This window comes from Dasypus novemcinctus, chromosome 6, assembly GCF_030445035.2.
Source record: "Dasypus novemcinctus isolate mDasNov1 chromosome 6, mDasNov1.1.hap2, whole genome shotgun sequence".
NCBI lineage: Eukaryota > Metazoa > Chordata > Mammalia > Cingulata > Dasypodidae > Dasypus > Dasypus novemcinctus.
In genome coordinates, this window is record NC_080678.1 from 15,728,782 (window position 1) to 15,745,869 (window position 17,088).

The window sequence follows — 17,088 nt, forward strand, 5'->3', positions numbered from 1 at the left end:
CAAACCCATTGCTGGCTCTTACTTAGAAATAAAGTCAAGTTTCATGCCGACCTGGGAAGAGAGAAGCAACTGACGGTCAGGAAAGTGCTTGTGTCTAGGATCAAAAAACACAACTTGTGTTATCCCTCTTACTTCTCAGGGAACCATCTCCTTGAAGAACAGACAACTCTGTAAGCACTTGAAAAATATTGGGGTTCTGGTTAAAAGAGCTCTAATATACATGGTTTGAACTGTAATGTGTAAATCCACCGAGTTTCTTGTAGAGTTTAAATTTACTGGTTTTAGAGGCTATTTTGCACCAGGAATAAAAGCCCTTTTAAGGAATATATTCCAGTGTAAACAGAGATGGGGTCTGCTAGCTGCCAGAACCGCCAGCAAAGCTGGCTTCTGAAACCAGACTTGAGAAACAGGTTGAGAACTGTAGAACCTGCTGTGTGTAGAGGGAGAGGGTTTCCCCCTCACTGTCCCCAAAGAGTTTGTTCAGGGTGGAAGTGCTTCCCAGATGAAAACGCAAGGAGCACAACCAGAAGCTTCAAACCTCGGGGTCCTTCCCTGATTCGAAGCAGAAAGAGTGGGTATTTGTGGCTGTCCCCCACCCGGGAGTAGCCGGCCAGTGTGGACAGCTCTGGGGGGAATGACTTTCCATGCCTGGCAACGAGAAGTTGACAGAGAAACTGCCATGGTGCTGCCCTATTTGTGAGTGGGGCAGAGAAAGCTGGGCTCCGCGGCCCTGGGAACTGCTGACTCAAGGCTCTGCAAAGAACCTGAAATCTAGAACTCTTGGGCCCGAAATAGCATCCATGGATCTATTGATAGCAAACGTCTGTGGGCAGGGTGTGTGTATGTGTGTATGTGTGTGTGTGTGTGCATTCCCAAGCCCTAAAAATATTTCTCTCTTTTTACGACAACCCCAGAGGCCCTGCCTGTGTAATCCCCTCTGAGCTCCGCGCAACCATCACTGGATGCAATTAGCTTAAAACTGCATCTGAGGATAGAGGATTATTTTCCCTAAATACCCAGGTCTTTAGGAATTGATTTGTACATGTGAAGAAAATCTTTCTGTGACAACAGACTGACCCAATTATTGCCACTTCCTGCTGACCTTAGGGAACTACATGAGAGAGAGTTAAACACAGATATTACTGGGTTTCTGAACAGCTTTTCAGGGGCTGGATACTTAACATAAAAAGTGTGGCATGGTATTATTTCCTCTTTCATATCTCTGTAATCCACAAATCCAGGAGGACAGGAAGGGGGTCATACTTCACATGAGCACTTCCACTTGCAGGGATAGCACTGCTGGGACCACGTCTGTGATGGTCAGTGTCCACACCACGGGCCAAGCCCCAGCAAGCCACTGGCTTCTTTTCCTAGCAGCTGCAGGTCTCCGTTGGAAAGGCCAGCACTCCTTCTCCAGAGATTCCTCTCTGACCCCTCCAGTCTAGAGCAGGGTCCGCCAGCCCTCACCGTTCCCAGTTTCTTCCACTTGTAACGACCTGGGCCAGGTCAGCTCCAGGAGGCCGGGGCCATGCCCATGGAATCCCCAGTACTCGGCCCCATGCCGCTCCCAGGAGGCATGCAGTAAGTACACGGACACATGGGTGGGCCCAACACGGACAGACATGCACTTCTAGATACCAGGAGGGAGGCAAAAAGCAACATCGTTTCCAACTGAGCCAGCACTGAAAGAGACCCACTGAAGGAGTTCCCAGGACGAGGCATGGCACAGTCTTCTGGAGCCATTGCCAGCTGTAAGGAGACCCCCTGTGTCGTGTGCAGTGTCCAGGGCCACGCTCCCCAGCTTCCCCGACCTCTGTGCCCTCCCCAGTGGCAGGTCTTGTTTGGTTATTGTGATTTGGGAGGGCAGCGGACAGGTTCAGTGGTGAAGTTTGAATTAAAGTGAATTAAATCCTCTTCCTTAGGCACTTAAGTAAAAAAGATTAATGGCTAGAGGGGAAGGTTTTCCTTTAACTGACTCTGAGAAGTGACTTAAGCCCTCTGGGCCTCAGTTCTCTCATCTGTGCAATGGAAATAATAAAAGGACCTCCCCTCCAATATGGATGTTGCAAGGTTTAAAGGATATAACACACAGCTCTCAACAGCAGGGCCAGGCAAGCAGCCAGTGCTCAATGCATGTTAACCGCAGCTGCAGCTGCTGCTGTGGCTGTTCTGTGAAAAATCAAGAAATCACTTCTGCCTGGGGACGACTCTGTATCCCTTCTGTGCTGACAGCAGCTCTGGGGACGCCACTCCCAGAGGCCCTCATTTGGCTGCAGGAGTTAAAGGTCAGCAGGAGTCCACTGAGACCACCCAATCCAAAGGGCTCCAACCACAGCTTTGCCCCAAGAACTCATGGTCTTGGGCAAGCTGCTGACCACGCTGGCCCTCGGTTTTCTGCATCTATGGAATGAGAGCAATGCAAATATCTGTGGGGATTGAAAGAGACGAAGTAGGTCTGCAACATTTCGCTCAGGGCCTGGCAGGTAGAAAGTACCCAGTTGGCTGTCTGCACGATCATGAAGAAAGAAAACTATGGCCACTGGTGGTGCCCAGGGAGAACGGATCCCAGCCAGGGCCGGCACCGATGCTCCTTCCCATCGCCACCCTTTGCTCCAGCAGGCTCGGTGGCGCCCACCTTGAGTCCAGCCAGGGCCTGTCCAGCCCCCACCCCCAGGCCCCCGAGCCTTTGCCAGCTGCGGCTCCACTTGCACCACAGTGTCCACACTTGTCCACAGACACCACTCGCCTCCCTGTGGCCATGCCCCTTCTCCTCTTGGAAACAAAGCAGGAGGCACATTAGAGAATCATCTTACCAATTTTGCCAGTCACAACCAGTACTTTTCAACACATAAACTAGAACAGAAGAGAAAATGAACGCATCCCACTTAGTAAGGGAAGTCCAGCTCTGGGAACATATGTACATGTGCATGAGCTGTAAGGTCAGGCTTCCCGCCGTGGGTTAGAGTCCGAGAACGTCAAACAAGGCCGCTACAGGCAGGCGGATGCCTCGGCCCTGGAAAACTTGCCCCTGTAGTTTTTGTTCATTTGTTTTACTGTCCTAAGGTAAGCGTTGGGATGGTCACTTCTTAACTCAATTGGCCTGCTTTTGTTCATGAGCCTCAGCCCTATTCTCTAAACCAGAGACAGCCAGGCAGGACCCTGTGGCTGTGGGAAGCCCTGGGCAAAGAGATGGGCACTTAGACTAAGAGCAGGGAGTGGTCCCCAACAGCCAGGCACCCTTTGCCTCCGAGCCAGGAGAACACACCTGAGTCTCCCTGCCGGGTGGAACCACGTGTGCAATCTCACCCCTTCAGCCCTGCGTCCCAGGCTTGGGCAGCAAAGGGAAGAAATGCCTGCGAGTTCTCCCTCAGAAAAAGGGGCCACAGGGAAGCAGCTGTGGCTCCATCAGCTGGGCTCCCACCTACCATTAGGGAGACCCTGGGTTCGCGTCCCCGGGCCTCCTGGTGAAGGCAGGCTCGCCCCCACGCTGTGGAGAGCCACCCAACTGGCAGACCTGCGATGCCGACTCAGCAAGCTGACCAACAAAAAGGGAGACAAGCAAAAACACAGAAGAGCATACAGCGGACACAGAGAGCAGACAGCAAGCAAGCCGCAAGGGGGGGAGGGAATAAATAAAAAACAAAAAAACCCCACAAAAATACAGACACAGAAGAATGCACAGCGAATGGACACAGAGAGCAGACAGCATGCAAAAAAAGTCACAAGGGGATGGGATAAAAAAAAGGGGGGGGCCACAATTGCCAGGGTCACCCCTGTATCCCCAGCACCCAGTTCTGGGCCTGCAGAAAAGAGATGCTCAACAGGCATTTGTGAGTGAGTGATGGAAGGAAGGCAGGAGGAAGGCAGGAAAAGGGCCTTGAACATCCATCTTCTCCATCCCATGGCCACAGCCCTGGCTCAGACCACCACCGCTGCCTGGACCACAGTGGCCAGCTCCACACGGCCCCTGACCTCCGGCTCTCCTCTCCATCCACCCTCCTCTTCACCACCAGAGATGTCCCCATCGAAATGTGGACCTCACTCGCCGCAGCTTCAAAGGCAGAGTCGAGCCCCTCTCATGTCCTGTGTCTTGGCCAACACCCCCTCTGGCCGCTGGCCCACCAGAGTGGATGGCCATCTGCCACCCTGGCCTCATCCGCCGGTCCTCCTGGGTGCTCCGTGGCCTGTGCCCGGATGTGCTGGGCCTTCCCACACCATGCAGGCAGGGCCGGGGCTCTCCACTCTCAGGTCTTTTGTCCTCGGCACTGCTGGGGAGTTGGTCCCGTCGCCTTGTGCTGTGTCTGCTGACGGGACAGCAGCCTCTGCCTGTCTCCAGCACCCCCGACACCACTGGAGGGTAGAGGGAGCCAGCGCCGATTAAACGCCTGCCACCTGCCCAGCACCGAGCTGAATCTTCATAAACTGCATTCACTCCTCACAACAACCCCCGAGAGGTGGGTATCCCTAGCTTGGTTTTCAAGATGGGCAAATTGAGGCTCAAAGTGGTCAAGTAACTTGTTCAAGGTCACCAGCTCGTACATGACAGGACCAGGGCAGGTGCCCTGGCTTCACACTCCTCCCCCACCCCCAGGCCTTGGCACATTAGGGGGGCGCGGCACAGAATAAGCCCCAGGACGTTGGCATGATGCCCTTGGATTCTAGCTGCCCCGCACTTCCTGCTCCCGACCCACAGGCCTGGAACGGGGAATCAAGGGCCGAAGGTATTACAGAGGCTGACTCACCCACCAGCCTTGGCAATGGCCCAGGCAGAGTGTGCCACCTGGGAGAAGACCCCCCCACCTCCCTGGGGCCTGGCTCCTTCCTCATTTGAGGTTCCATGTGTCCCCCCTTGGGGCAGACGCTGGGACCAGGCCTGCTCCTTACCCCTTGCCTCCCTTTCCTTCCTGCGGGCTGGAGGCCCGTAAGGCAAGCACTCCGCTTGCAAGGAACGTGGCCTCCTGAGGCTAAAGACCTACAACCGTACGGGTTGCGACCCGGGGGCGGCCAGGCTGGGGACTGAGCAGCCCCCCAGGCCTCAGCCACCCTCATTTAGAGCGAGAAGGGCCCTCCCTTGTCCTGGCACCTCCTCTGGGCCAGGGCTGTGCGGGGCACTGCCCCCCCTCCCGCGCCTGCTTCCTCACCCCACCCCCCCCCCCCCCCCCCCCCCCCCCCCCCGCCCCAGCATCGTCTGCTTCTCCCTGAGTCCCACAACCCCACTTCGGGGCGGGATTCTTCTCCACAGCTGCTCTGGGCGCTGGGACTCCAGCCCAGATGGGGTCAAAAAGCCAACGCCCTGCGGCTTCTCCCGGCTGGGGCCAGCAGATCCGGAGAAGCCGCAGCCCTGCTCTCTCTCCTTCCCCGTCTTCCTCCCAGAGGAAGCAAGCTGCAGAGCTGGGCTGCGCCCCCCCAGGCCCGCCTGCCCACCTTCCATTAGACTCTGCGGACCGTGAAGTGACAGCCCCCCCCCCAGGCTGCTCGGAATGACGAAAAACCCAGCCCACAAAAAGAGGGGCCAAGGCCGATTAGCCCCCCAGCCTCATCAACGCAGGGTCTTGTCAACAGACATCCTTGGCCTCAGGAACCCCAACACCTTTCCCTGGAAAAAGAGAGACTGGGGTCCCAACCCCACCAAGGAAATTAACTCCTGAGCTGGTCGGGGGCAAATGCACTGGCTGGGGGTGTGAGGGGGTGCAGTATTTTTCCCTTCTGTGACTTGGGGAGTGGGGGCACCCCCTGGATGGGGGAAGGGAGAAGGTCTCTTCTCTCTTCACCTCCCTCTCTCTCCCGAGAAAAGCTCTCCACTCCTGGAGAGTCCTGCTTGATGGAGCAATTCCGGGCAGGCTGCCCAGTGGTGGTGAAGGCGTGGGGGGGGGGCAGGGAAGAAGGGGGCGGGAAGACGCCCCACCGCACTCCCTGGTGAGCCAAGGCCATGCTTCCTTCCCCCGCAGCTCAAGGCAGCTTCTCTCGGGGTGCTCCGGGGAACGCTGGCATCAGTGCCACGGCACCAGCCTCCCCCTGCCAGCAGCTCCATGGCTCTCCTGTCTCCTCTCTTCCCAGTGCACCCAGGCTGCCCTCGGCGGGGTTTCCAAGTTACCAAGTCATCAGAACAGCTGCCACCGCGAGAGCAGGAGGTCAGCTCTCAACCGCAGACAGGACAGCGTTTGCTCAGGCTCGCGGGCCACTTGGCCCCCGGGCCAACACCCCGGGCTCTCTGCCACGAGCCCCCAGAGGGTCCAAAAAGCCACGGTCAGCTATGGCTGCCACGGAGGCTTTCGGTCCATTCCTGGAAATCCTGATGATCAGATTCCCTGCCTGGCTGTGGCCTCGTACAGCTCAATGACCTGCCGCTTAAGGCTCTCCAAAGTGCTCTGGGCCATCAGGATGACCTGCTGACCATCAAGGCCGCCAGGGGCTGTGCTGAGGGAAGAGGGGAGGCTGGCGAAGCCTGATCACTCCAGGGGACCGACTCTCTTCCAGGACAAGCTCCTGCCTGGGCAGGGCTGGGAAGCAGAGAAACAAAGCTCTCGCCCTCCCCCACCCCATGTTCTCTCCCCACCCCCCACCCCAAGGCACATCTGTTCTCCCCAAGGCCTGGGGCCTAATGATTATCAGTGTGCATGGGCTGGGGGTGGGGTGTGAAAGGTCCTGGAGAAAAGCCATTTGCACTGGAAATGTGGGATTGTGTCATCATCTGCACAGCAGCCACTAGGAGCAGCAGGAGGTAGCAGGAAGTCACCCAGCGTGTTTGCAAGAACAGAACATCTGTCAGCGCAGTAATAAGATGTGCCCTGGGCTTTCTTTGTCCAGACCCCAGAAGTCCCTGCCTCTCCCCTCCAAGCCCAGAGAGGGGAAGACAAAGCCATGGGTGGCTGGGGGGATGGAGCAGCCTTGCATGGTGGAAACACAGGGAAGGGTTGCCGGCGCCAACCAGAAAAGCTTGGCTGGAAATGGGAACTGATGGAGCATGCACCTCCAAATCGTAAGAGACCAGCAGAGACTCCTGCCCAGCTGAACGATGGTTTTCATTTCAGTGAAATGAAATTTTCATCTGTGCATTTTTAAAATTTGCTTTGAAAACCTCCAGGGACCACTGAAGGGGAGAAGACAAGATTGATTTGGATCCTTGGATCCAGGCCAAGGCCTGGTGGCTAAAAGCAGCCATGGAGGGGGTGGAGTTGGCGATACCGTATGGGCACAGGGTGGGCACACTGAAGAGGACCACAGCCTGGGTGCAGCGAGTGCCTGCAGCCTGAGGGCACAGGCGCCTGGATCCTGAAACACTCCTGCCCTACAGGGCAGCCTGAGAGAGGCTTTAAAAATGCCAGTCTGGTGACATCACTCACTGCCCGGCCTCAGGGGCTTCTGGACATACTTAATGTCCTAGATTGGGCCACAGCAGGAACAGTTTAAACAATAAAAGAAAGCAGCATTGGGTTATAAGCCAAAGCATGAAATAAATATCCATGAGTCCATACTGATGTAAATAAATAATTGAATAAACTAATAAATGAGGGAGAAGAGACGAATCTCCCCTGCAAAAGAATTCCAAATGAATTATGTATGGGCTTTGTACAGTGGTTTCCTCCCAAAGAATGCAATGTGGAAGGGTGGAGGGGAGAAACTCCAGTGGAGAAACTGCACACACAGTAATTTGGCCAGGTGGTCAAGATCAACAACACCAGTCATAAATCATGTTGATAGTAGGTGCCCTTGATATGATGTGATGAAAATGGCACTTGCCCTCTGTGGTCCTTCTAATTATGAGAAAAGCATCAGACAAATCCCAGTTGAGGGCCAGTGTACAAATCCTTGACCATAATGTCAAGGTCATCAAAAGCAAGGAAAGTCTAAGAAACAGTCAGAGCCAAGAGGAGCCTACAGAGACCTAGCAACTAAATGTCCTGTGGTGCCCTGGATGGAACCTGGAACAGAAAAAGGACATTAGTCAAAAACTAAGGGAATCTGAATAAAATATGAGCTCTGGTTTATAAGAATGTATCAATATTGGTTCATTAACTGTAACAAATATATCATACTAATGCAACATTCACTGATGGAGAAATGGGGTGCAGAGCGTTGGGGAACTCTCTAGACTATCTTCTTAATTTTTCTGTAGATCTACAACTGTTCAAAAAATAAAACCTATTAATGCCAATTTAAAAATACTACCAAGGCAAAAAAAAAAAAAAAAATGAAGTTTCAAATCCTTAATGTGACCAACAGGAACGTGGCAGCCTGGCCTGCTGATCATCGTCCCCTCTCCCAGACTTCAGCCACTACTAGACTTCTGCACTTTCGCTATCTTGCCATCCTTCTCTTTCTCCGCAGGTTTGGCACATGCTTTTCCTTCTACTGAGAACATCTATTCTGTCCCCAGCTTTGCCAGCACCACCCCAGCCCTGTAGCTAAACCTCACTCAGCCTTTAGCTGTCAGCTTAGGAGCCGCTTCCCCTGGAAGCCCTCCCCAGCACCCAGACGAGGTGAGGCTCTATCCTGCCTCTTCTCCCGGTTCACTCGTCATTTCTTACACCCAGGTGGACTGTAAGCTCCCTGAGGCAGGATGTGCCTATCCCAGAGTCACACCAAGGAAGGGCTGTCAGCTACACACGCAAAAATGAATGAGATCCAGAAGCAAACCAAACAGCTCCAGGAAACAAATACCCAAGGTGAGGTGGCCCAGGTGCACCCCTGCAGGAGAGGATTAGAACCTCGAGCCCGGGCGGCCTCAGGAAAGGAGGATCCTGAGCAGATGGGTGCCCCTCGTGTCCCCGGGGACCAGGATGCACCGGTCAGAAGGAAAAAATGTGTTTTTTTGTGATTTCATCAACTACCTTCTCTAGCCCTTGAATAAACTTGATTCTTTTTTTTTTTTCTAATTGAGGTATAACTTATATAAGTAAAATTTGCCCATTTTAGCCATATAGCTCCATGAACTTTGATACACACCCACAATCAAGATATAGACCAGCTTCATCATCCGCAAAAGATCCTCATTCCACTTTGTACCTCCCTCCCCCGACCCTGAGCCCCCGGAAACCCCTGATGTGTTTTCCATCCCTGTGGTTTGTATTCTCCAGAACCAAGAAGAGAGGGATGAGGGCTGGCTCAGCTGCTGAGGAGCTGAGGGACCTCCGGTAATTTACTATTCCTCCCCGGCACTCAGGACCAATGGAGCTGCAGGCAGAGCCCAGGAAATAAGGCTGAGAAAGAGCTTCACACTTTGTGTGGCGTCGTCCAGATATGAGGGACTCAGCCCAGCCCCCCCACCTCTTCATTACAGCATCTTTCCAAGCACATCTGCTCGCAGCAATCGCTCTGCCACTCGCCGACACTGGTTTGGCAGCTGGTTCTGTGCTAGTTCAGGCACCCCGAGTGCATCCCCTTTGTAGTGGCTTAACTTTCTGCGTGTCTCCCCAGCTAGCAGAAGAGTCCCCAAGGGCACAAAGCACATTAGCCTTCTTGTCACACCCTGGTGTACGGAGCTCCCACAGCAAAATATTGCCCAAGGGAAATGATGTGGCTCAAGCAGTTGGGCTCCTGTTTACCATATAGGAGGTACAGGGTTCCATGCCCAGGGCCTCCTGGTGAGGGCGAGCTGGCCCATGTGGAGTGACAGCCCATGCAGTAGTGCCGCCCTGCACGGGAGTGCCAGCCAACACAGAAAGCTGGCGCAGCAAGACGGCACAACAAGAGACACAGAGGAGAGAAAATAAGAAGACGTAGCACAACAGGGAGCTGAGGCGGTACAAGAGCGATCCCCTCTCTCCCACTCCAGAAGGTCCCAGGATCAGTTAATGATAATACAAGCAGACACAGAAGAACACACAGTGAATGGACACAGGGAGCAGACAATGGGGGAGGGGGGAGAGATAAACAAATAAATAAAAATCTTAAAAAAAATACTGCCTAAGAAGGTTCTTTGGGGACTTGCAGAATGGCTTACGATACTGAACCGTTTGCATAGAAACAGGAGTTTTAAACACTTGCTCCTATAGTACATCCTGTTGTTTTACGATGCACTTGCTAGCAAGGGTAAACTTCAGATCAGCAACAGCCCAAATGATTTCGGACTTGGTGTAGCGGGTCCAAGCTGACAGAGCACTGTTGGCTCTGGGCTCGACGCAGGGCACCCCGGGGGCCGCCCCCCCAGGGACAGCTGCTGAGAGGGAGAGCTTTGCACCATACCTGCTCCAGTCCTTGGTCAGGTCCTGCCTGGAGGGCGTGGAAGCTTCTACTCCATCACCAGCTGGGGCGGAAGCTGAGGATGCCTGTTCTGAGCCGGGGGGAGCGAGGTCCACCTGGGCAGCAGCCGGGGCGGTGCTGGGGACACAATGGAGATTATTCCAAATGCGGCTGGGTCATCAGGAACACGTTCACCAGCCAACCCCCTGCCCCCAACGCAGGGACCCAGCGCCTGCTTCCCCTGCTCCCCACCCCTCCCAGGCCATGGGAGGTGCCTCCCCAGCCAGGCAGAATCTGCAGTTTCTTCAATGGAGTTTTCTTGTTTACTTTTCGGTGGGAGGGGAAACATGTGCATGATCATTTCTATTAATTTTTATAGGCAATAAAACTGTGTGTTAAGAACCAAAATGCCAATTTTGCAAACTCCCCAGGATTTGCCCCCAAAAAACAAGGCAGAGACAAGTCAAGGTGAAAAGACCGATGGGCAAGCAAAGGCCCTGCAGAGCCCTGCGGGGACGCCTTCTCCCTTCTCCCTCGTGCTGTCCCTCCGTTTGCCAGACAAGTGCGCCCTGCTGCACAGGCAAGGACAGAAGACGCAGGACAGCCACCTGGGGGCACAGCCTCAGAAGCCAAGAGACAAGGCTCACTTTAGCGCTCGAACCAGGTTCTCATTTCCCGCTTTGGCAGAACTCAAGACTAGCAGTGCCGTGCGCAGATGACCCCGTGAGCAGTTTTCGGGGCGCGCTGGGCTGGCCAGCCCCTCTCCGGCCGGCCGTGCACCTGCTCTCCATGAAGGCCTGACAGGGGCCGGGAGGATGACGCAGCCTGAGGTCGCAGCCGGCTTCGAGAGCTTTCACCAACCTTACGGAGGAGGCGTTTCTTCCCTCTGGGTTAAGGGTCCCCCAGGCTGCACGTGGACTTTTAGGTTTCAACACATTCTGCTCATTTCCATCTTCCCAAACCCCACCCCCCCCAGGCTGGCATCCTGGCCCCAGGACAGCTGCCAGGAGCACCTCTCACACAACACACAGAAGGGGAGTTCTAGCGCTGCCCCCAGCGCTCTGTGACTTACAGGCCCCGCACATCCGGCCTCCACCTGGCAGCGCTCCAGCCCAGCACCCCTGCCCGCTGCTCTGGTCGGCCCCGCCTCTCTCTCCTCCCACCCTCATGGCCTCCACTGCCGGCAGTCTTGCACCCTCCCCGCTCTTCCTCTGCCCAGCTCTTGGCCTGGGCATTGTTCATCCACAGCGACAAGAACACCTGCAGCTGACGGGCACTGGAAGCCCCTTGCTGTGTGCCTGGAACTGTGTGCCTGGTATGAGCCCATTGCTGTGTGCCCGTTGCTGTGTGCTCAGTGCTATGTGCCCACTGCTGTGTGCCCACTGCTGTGTGCCTGTTGATGTGTGCTTGGTGTGTGAGCCCATTGCTGTATGCCCGATACTATGTGCTCAGTGCTGTGTGCCCGTTGCTGTGTGCTCAGTGCTATGTGCCCACTGCTGTGTGTTCGGTGCTGTGTGCTTGGTGTGTGAGCCCACTGCTGTGTGCCCGATACTCTGTGCTCAGTGCTGTGTGCCTGTTGCTGTGTGCCCATTGCTGTGTGCCCATTGCTGTGTGCCTGTTGCTGTATGCTTGGTGCTGTGTGCCCGGTGCTGTGTGCTCAGTGCTGTGTGCCTGGTGCGTGATCCCAATGCTGTGAGCCCATTGTTGTGTGCCCACTGCTGTGTGCTCAGTGCTCTCCATACATAGCCTCAGGGAACACTCACAACCACCTTCGGGGCAGATGTTATGATTCCCGATTTGCAGAGAAGGAAAGGGAGCCCCTGAGAGGCGAGGCCACCCGCCCCAAGTCCCAGCACTAGTGAGTGGTGGAGCCAGGATGGGAAGCCAGGCTCAGCTTCCACCAGGCCCACCTCCGAAGGGAGGCCCCACGCCCCACACCCTCTGTGTCCCACACCCTCAGCTCCCGGGGGTGACCTTATCAGATCTGGAGATGTTTATCTTCCGCCTGCTTATCCTAGAGAGCCTGGGTCCCCGTGAGGAGGGGCTGTACATTCACCCGCCTCCCAATCTCCAGCCCCAAACAGGCATTCCATAAGTAGGGAGGGAGGGAAGAGAGAGGGAGGGGCAGGACTAAGGAGGCAACCGGAGCTGCGCCCAACTTCCCAGCATGGAGGGCCTGGTCACTGCGCCTGGCAGGCCGATGACAGTCACACGCGACACGCCCCTGGGAGCGAACCCACCTTTTGACCATCCCTCACCACCCCACCTCGCAAGGGCCCTGACACCCCCAGGAGGGCAGCAGGGGTGGGGGGGGCAGGGGCCTTGTGGAGTAGCTGGGGCAGAGGAAGCCCTGAGGACGGGCACCCACCTAGGCGCAGATTCCCTGGCAGCCCACTGCCCACTGCCCAGCATGGGGCGGCCCCTGGGGCTGCGTTCCCCAACCTGGACGTGGCCAGAGCTGGCGGCTCTTGGGGGGGAGCTGGGCGAGGGTTCCACACTCATTGTGAGCAGGGAAATCTCACGCAAATCCAGGGAGGGGCCCAGCGCCCCCAGCCCCACCGGGTGGCCCTTTCCTGCTTCTGTGGCCCAACGTCCCACCCTGCGTGGGGTGAAGGAAGTGCCCCTGCTGTCCCGACTGGCCAGGACCGAGTGGCAGCAGAGCTGGAGCTGGAGCCACGTCACCATCTCCCCCTGTGCCCCAAGGAAATGGGGACTAAGACAGAGGCCAGACCTGCTGAACCCCAGAGCAAAGCCAGCCCATGAGCAAACAAAATTACAGTAAAGGCTTGGACAGAGCCTGGAAAAAGCGCAAAGCAGGTTTACAGATGGATGCAACCTCGGTTGTGCAAACTGTTACTTGTAATAACTTGGATGGTAGCTGAAGTCATGTATTTTTTAAAGGAATGATTCAAAATGGATTGTGCAAATGATCTGGGGCTGTTTAAGGAACCTGGGAAAGCTATTTTAGCCCCTCAGAAGCCTGCATTTACTCGGATTCAAAAAACAGCAAAAACTCAAACTAAAATTTCACTGTCTCAAGCAATTACCATTGGTCGTGCTCCCTCTGCTCATGCACACTCCACTAAGATTTTTAGTTTAATGCAAATTCAGGAAACCAGGAGTCTAGTGTTGCGGTCCTGTTCATTTAAGGCTGCCCGCCGTCAAAGAGCAAGGAGAGATTTCTGTCGGAAACCACCGGCAGAGGGAAGGGGAGCCGGTCATGGATCTGTGGCCCCGTCACTGCTCCATCGGGAGACAAGGGGTGAAGCTCCGTGCTGGTGACAACCCACTGGGCCCTCGGGCTCTGAGAGGGTGCGCCCCAAAGCCCACAAGTCCACTCGCCACCCCACCCTTGAAGACGGGCTGCGGCAGCTCAGTTCACGCTCCCCCCAGCACCCAGCACCCTGCTCCGCAGCCTCCTCCTGCCCAGGGACCCCAGCTGTGCTCCAGGCCAACCCTGCTCTGAAGGGGCCGCCTAACTGCTCCCACCACCCTCCCGGCTGCTGGCCCCGCTGTCACGCCACACCCTTCCTGCGCTGGCCTGGTCCCACCAGCAGAGGCGCCAGATGACTCCATGGCTCCTGGGCAACGGCGCCTCCCGTGCCCCTCGCCGGCCCGGCTGCTGGCTGGTGGCTCTTCCCAGTGGCAGAGAGGTCAGGCCCTGACGGGGAACCTCCGGGGGCTCATCCTCCAAGCACTAACAAGGGGACTCCCTCGGACACCTCCTGGTCCCCACGGCACTCTTTCTCTGTCCTCCTTCCCCGACTTCTCCAGCCCCGTCAGTGCCCAGCTCTGCCACCAGAAGCCCGGGAAGGTCCTTGACTCTGCCAGTTCTCTTGCCACGCCCCCCCATGCCCAATCATCACGCCTTCCTGCGGCTTCACCCCCTCCCACTTCCCGAACCCACCCTCTCTCTCCTGGCCACCTCTGCCGATGTAGGCTTCAGCCTCCCTGCACAGACTTCTGCCACCTCCTGCCAACTGCTCTGCCTGCCCCCGTTTGGTCCCCTCAAATCCAGCCCCCCATGGCCACCAGAATAACCCAATGCAAGGACACTTCTGAGCAGGCCCTCGCCTTGCCTAAAGCCCTCCCCACGCTGCCAGCTCCTTTAGGGTGCAGGCGAAAGTCCTCGACCGCAGCGGCCAGGCCTACGAGGCTAGGACCCCTCCTGGGTTCACTCCCACTCTCCCACATCTAACCCCACCAAGCCGCAGCAGGTGCCCGCAACCCTCCCTGCTTTGCTCAAGCAGAGCCTCCTCCTGGAAGGCCTGTCCACCTCTATCGGCTCCCTTCCTGGCCCACCCCACAATCATCCCGGACCACTCACTCAGGTGCCCCCCAAACAAGGAGGCCCTTCCTGGGGAATCATGCCCCCTTCCCCAACCTCCAAGTGTCTGTGTTTTTGTTCTGCTAATTGTCCCTCTCCCCTACTAGGCCATGAGCCCCCCAGAGCAGGGCTGGGTCTCAGCCACCCCTGTCTCTCCAGATGCCAGACAGAGCCTGGCACATGACAACGGCTTTCCCGCCCTCCCTCTCACCCCCACCTCCCCAAACATGCAGGCCACAGACCACGGAACGACTGTCCCACCTTCTTGGAATCCCAGAGTCCAACAGCACTAGGCAGGACAGGCCCAGTGCAGAAGGAAAATGCAGAGCTCCCTGTTCAATGATAAAGCACTTCAAGAGGGTGACAGCAGGACATTCACCCAAGCATGGCTCCCTTCTGAGAGTGGAGTAACTATACAGGTTACTGGCAAGTGAAGCCAGCCCTGGCACTAGATCCTGAGAAAAGGCTTAAGTTCAGGCCCCCCTACTGCCCCTGAGCTGCCAGAAGGCAATGCTGGGAGAGCAGAGATAAGACGGCGGCAACGGCATTTCAGCTTCTGGAGACCACCTTTGCCAAGACACGGCTTACCAATCAAGGCTTTCTTTTTTGTCCAGCCCAGTTGGATGAAGCCTCAGAATCCTTCTCAACACAGATTCCTAAGGAACCACTATGGTTCAGATTTGACATTCCCGCTTTAATTACCAACGTCCCCACCAACCAACAACCCCTAGGCCCACTAACTCTTTGGCTGCAGTCTCCACCCACACACCACCTGAGAAACACAGAGAATGTTCCTCCAGGGTTTGCCTTCCACCTTACCACCCTACCAGCCCAGCTGTAGTGAGATGCTGGCAGCAGCTGCTGTCCTTCTCGTCCCTGCTCAGGGCTTTTGAGTCCTTCTTGGCAGATCCCCCCGCTGAACGGATAGAAAATTTTAGAGATTAGCTAGTGCTGCCAAGTTAAGCCCCTGTCCAAGGACAAACACCGAGTGACCCAGGCTGTCACGGGAGGGTGATAACGGCCCCCAAGGTACAGGCCAGATGGATGACAGCATCTTATCTCCCACTTCCTATCACCATCTGGACAGTATCACACAATGGCCCTTCTGCATAAGCCTCTGTTTTTTTTCTTCTTGCTTTCCAAGTACACCCGATCTCGAAATGCGGAAAGCCTTAAGGCCAAAGACTCAGCTCAGATTGAAAGTAAGGTGCAAGCTGACAAAAAGAAAGGAATTAAAAATTGTTGGTTTGGTGGAAACAAGCCCTGGACAATCAGTCCAATGAAGGGCTGGATCTCATAAAGTACTGAGCCACCGTGAGCTCCAGAAGCCAAATGAGGAGGTACCCAGAGAGGCTTGTAAAGGGGCTGGAAGTTCTAAGGCAGGCCCAGCCAGCCAGAGGCAGCAGACACCAGCCCACGAGAGAGCGTGAGCAGTCCCTAAGCCGCTGTTGACCTTCTGAGTTCAAGCAGTGGGCTGGCCCCTGCACAGCCTGAACCCCCAACTGGCTTGCTGGTTCTTTCCAAGCACATCCTTATTCTCCTTCCCTATCACAGAGCACATTGGTGCCCAAATGAGAGAAATGATGCCTAAGCTTGGCCCAAGTGCAACTTTAATCAGAAAGGAAAACAGCACCAAGGAAAAAGTCATAAACACCATCCCAAAACTACAGGAGAGGCTTTGGTCCGAGTTGGATCGTCTGGTTATTAATTCCCTCCATCACCGCCATCCTCCCAGGTGCAAGTTTCCACCCCAAGTGCTCCAGGGATGTGCCTCAAAGCAGAGGCTGGCTGAGGACAAAAGGAGACTGAGATCAAAGGTCTATTTATTCAGAAAGTAAAAATCTGCACACATAAAACAGCTGGAGAACCGCGAGAATCCAAAACAAGAACAAAGTCATGTATTAGTTTGAACCATATGGAATTGTCCATATGTGACAATGGCCAATTTGGCAAGTTCAGGTGGTTCAACTGAGGAGTAGCCAGATGAACACTTGAGACTCAATGGTTCTGAACAAAACCATAGGTGTACCCCCAAAATACTCCTGCCACTGGATGCATTTATACCAACGCACCTTTTAAATGAATTCTGTTATTTATAGAAGACTTTTAGGTGGTCCCTTTTCAAAATTAAAAAATAATAATTCCTCCACCATAACACCTAGTTTTAAATAAGGTACTTAGTATTTAGTTTCTAAAAAGGCGCTGGCTAAAATAAAGGCTCAACTAACCTCACTGAGCTAGATAAACCCACTCAGGCACACACATAGATAAAAGAAAAAAATCTTACTGGGAAAACAGATTAAACAAAAAGAAACCACCTGATTTGGAAACAAGAGAAAAAACAGAAGCTGTAATGCATTCCCTGTGCTCTCAACTTCTGAAAATTTTCAACTCCGTTTCTGAATCTGGAAACTCTCCAGGGAGCTTGACACTAAGCAGAAGCCACACTGCGCAGAAGCCACCCCCGCTCCAGGCTCTTCTGTCCTTAGTTGGAGATCAGAAACTTCAGCCACTAGCCACTGGGTCAGGTGTCTCAGCCCTGACCTGCCAGCCTTACCAGCTTTTCAGCCAGACAGGTG

The 17,088-nt window shown here is 55.1% G+C and overlaps 1 protein-coding gene across 4 annotated transcripts in view; it reads right to left on the reverse strand.

Moving 5' to 3' along the window:
• Positions 1-17,088, reverse strand: part of TACC2 (transforming acidic coiled-coil containing protein 2) — a 226,948-nt gene that overhangs the window by 87,113 nt on the left and 122,747 nt on the right. For all 4 annotated transcript variants that reach the window (XM_058298235.2, XM_058298236.2, XM_071215642.1 and 1 more), the window contains one exon: positions 10,186-10,320. In XM_058298235.2, coding sequence (XP_058154218.1) covers positions 10,186-10,320 — 135 coding nt within the window. The remainder of the gene's footprint in view (positions 1-10,185; positions 10,321-17,088) is intronic.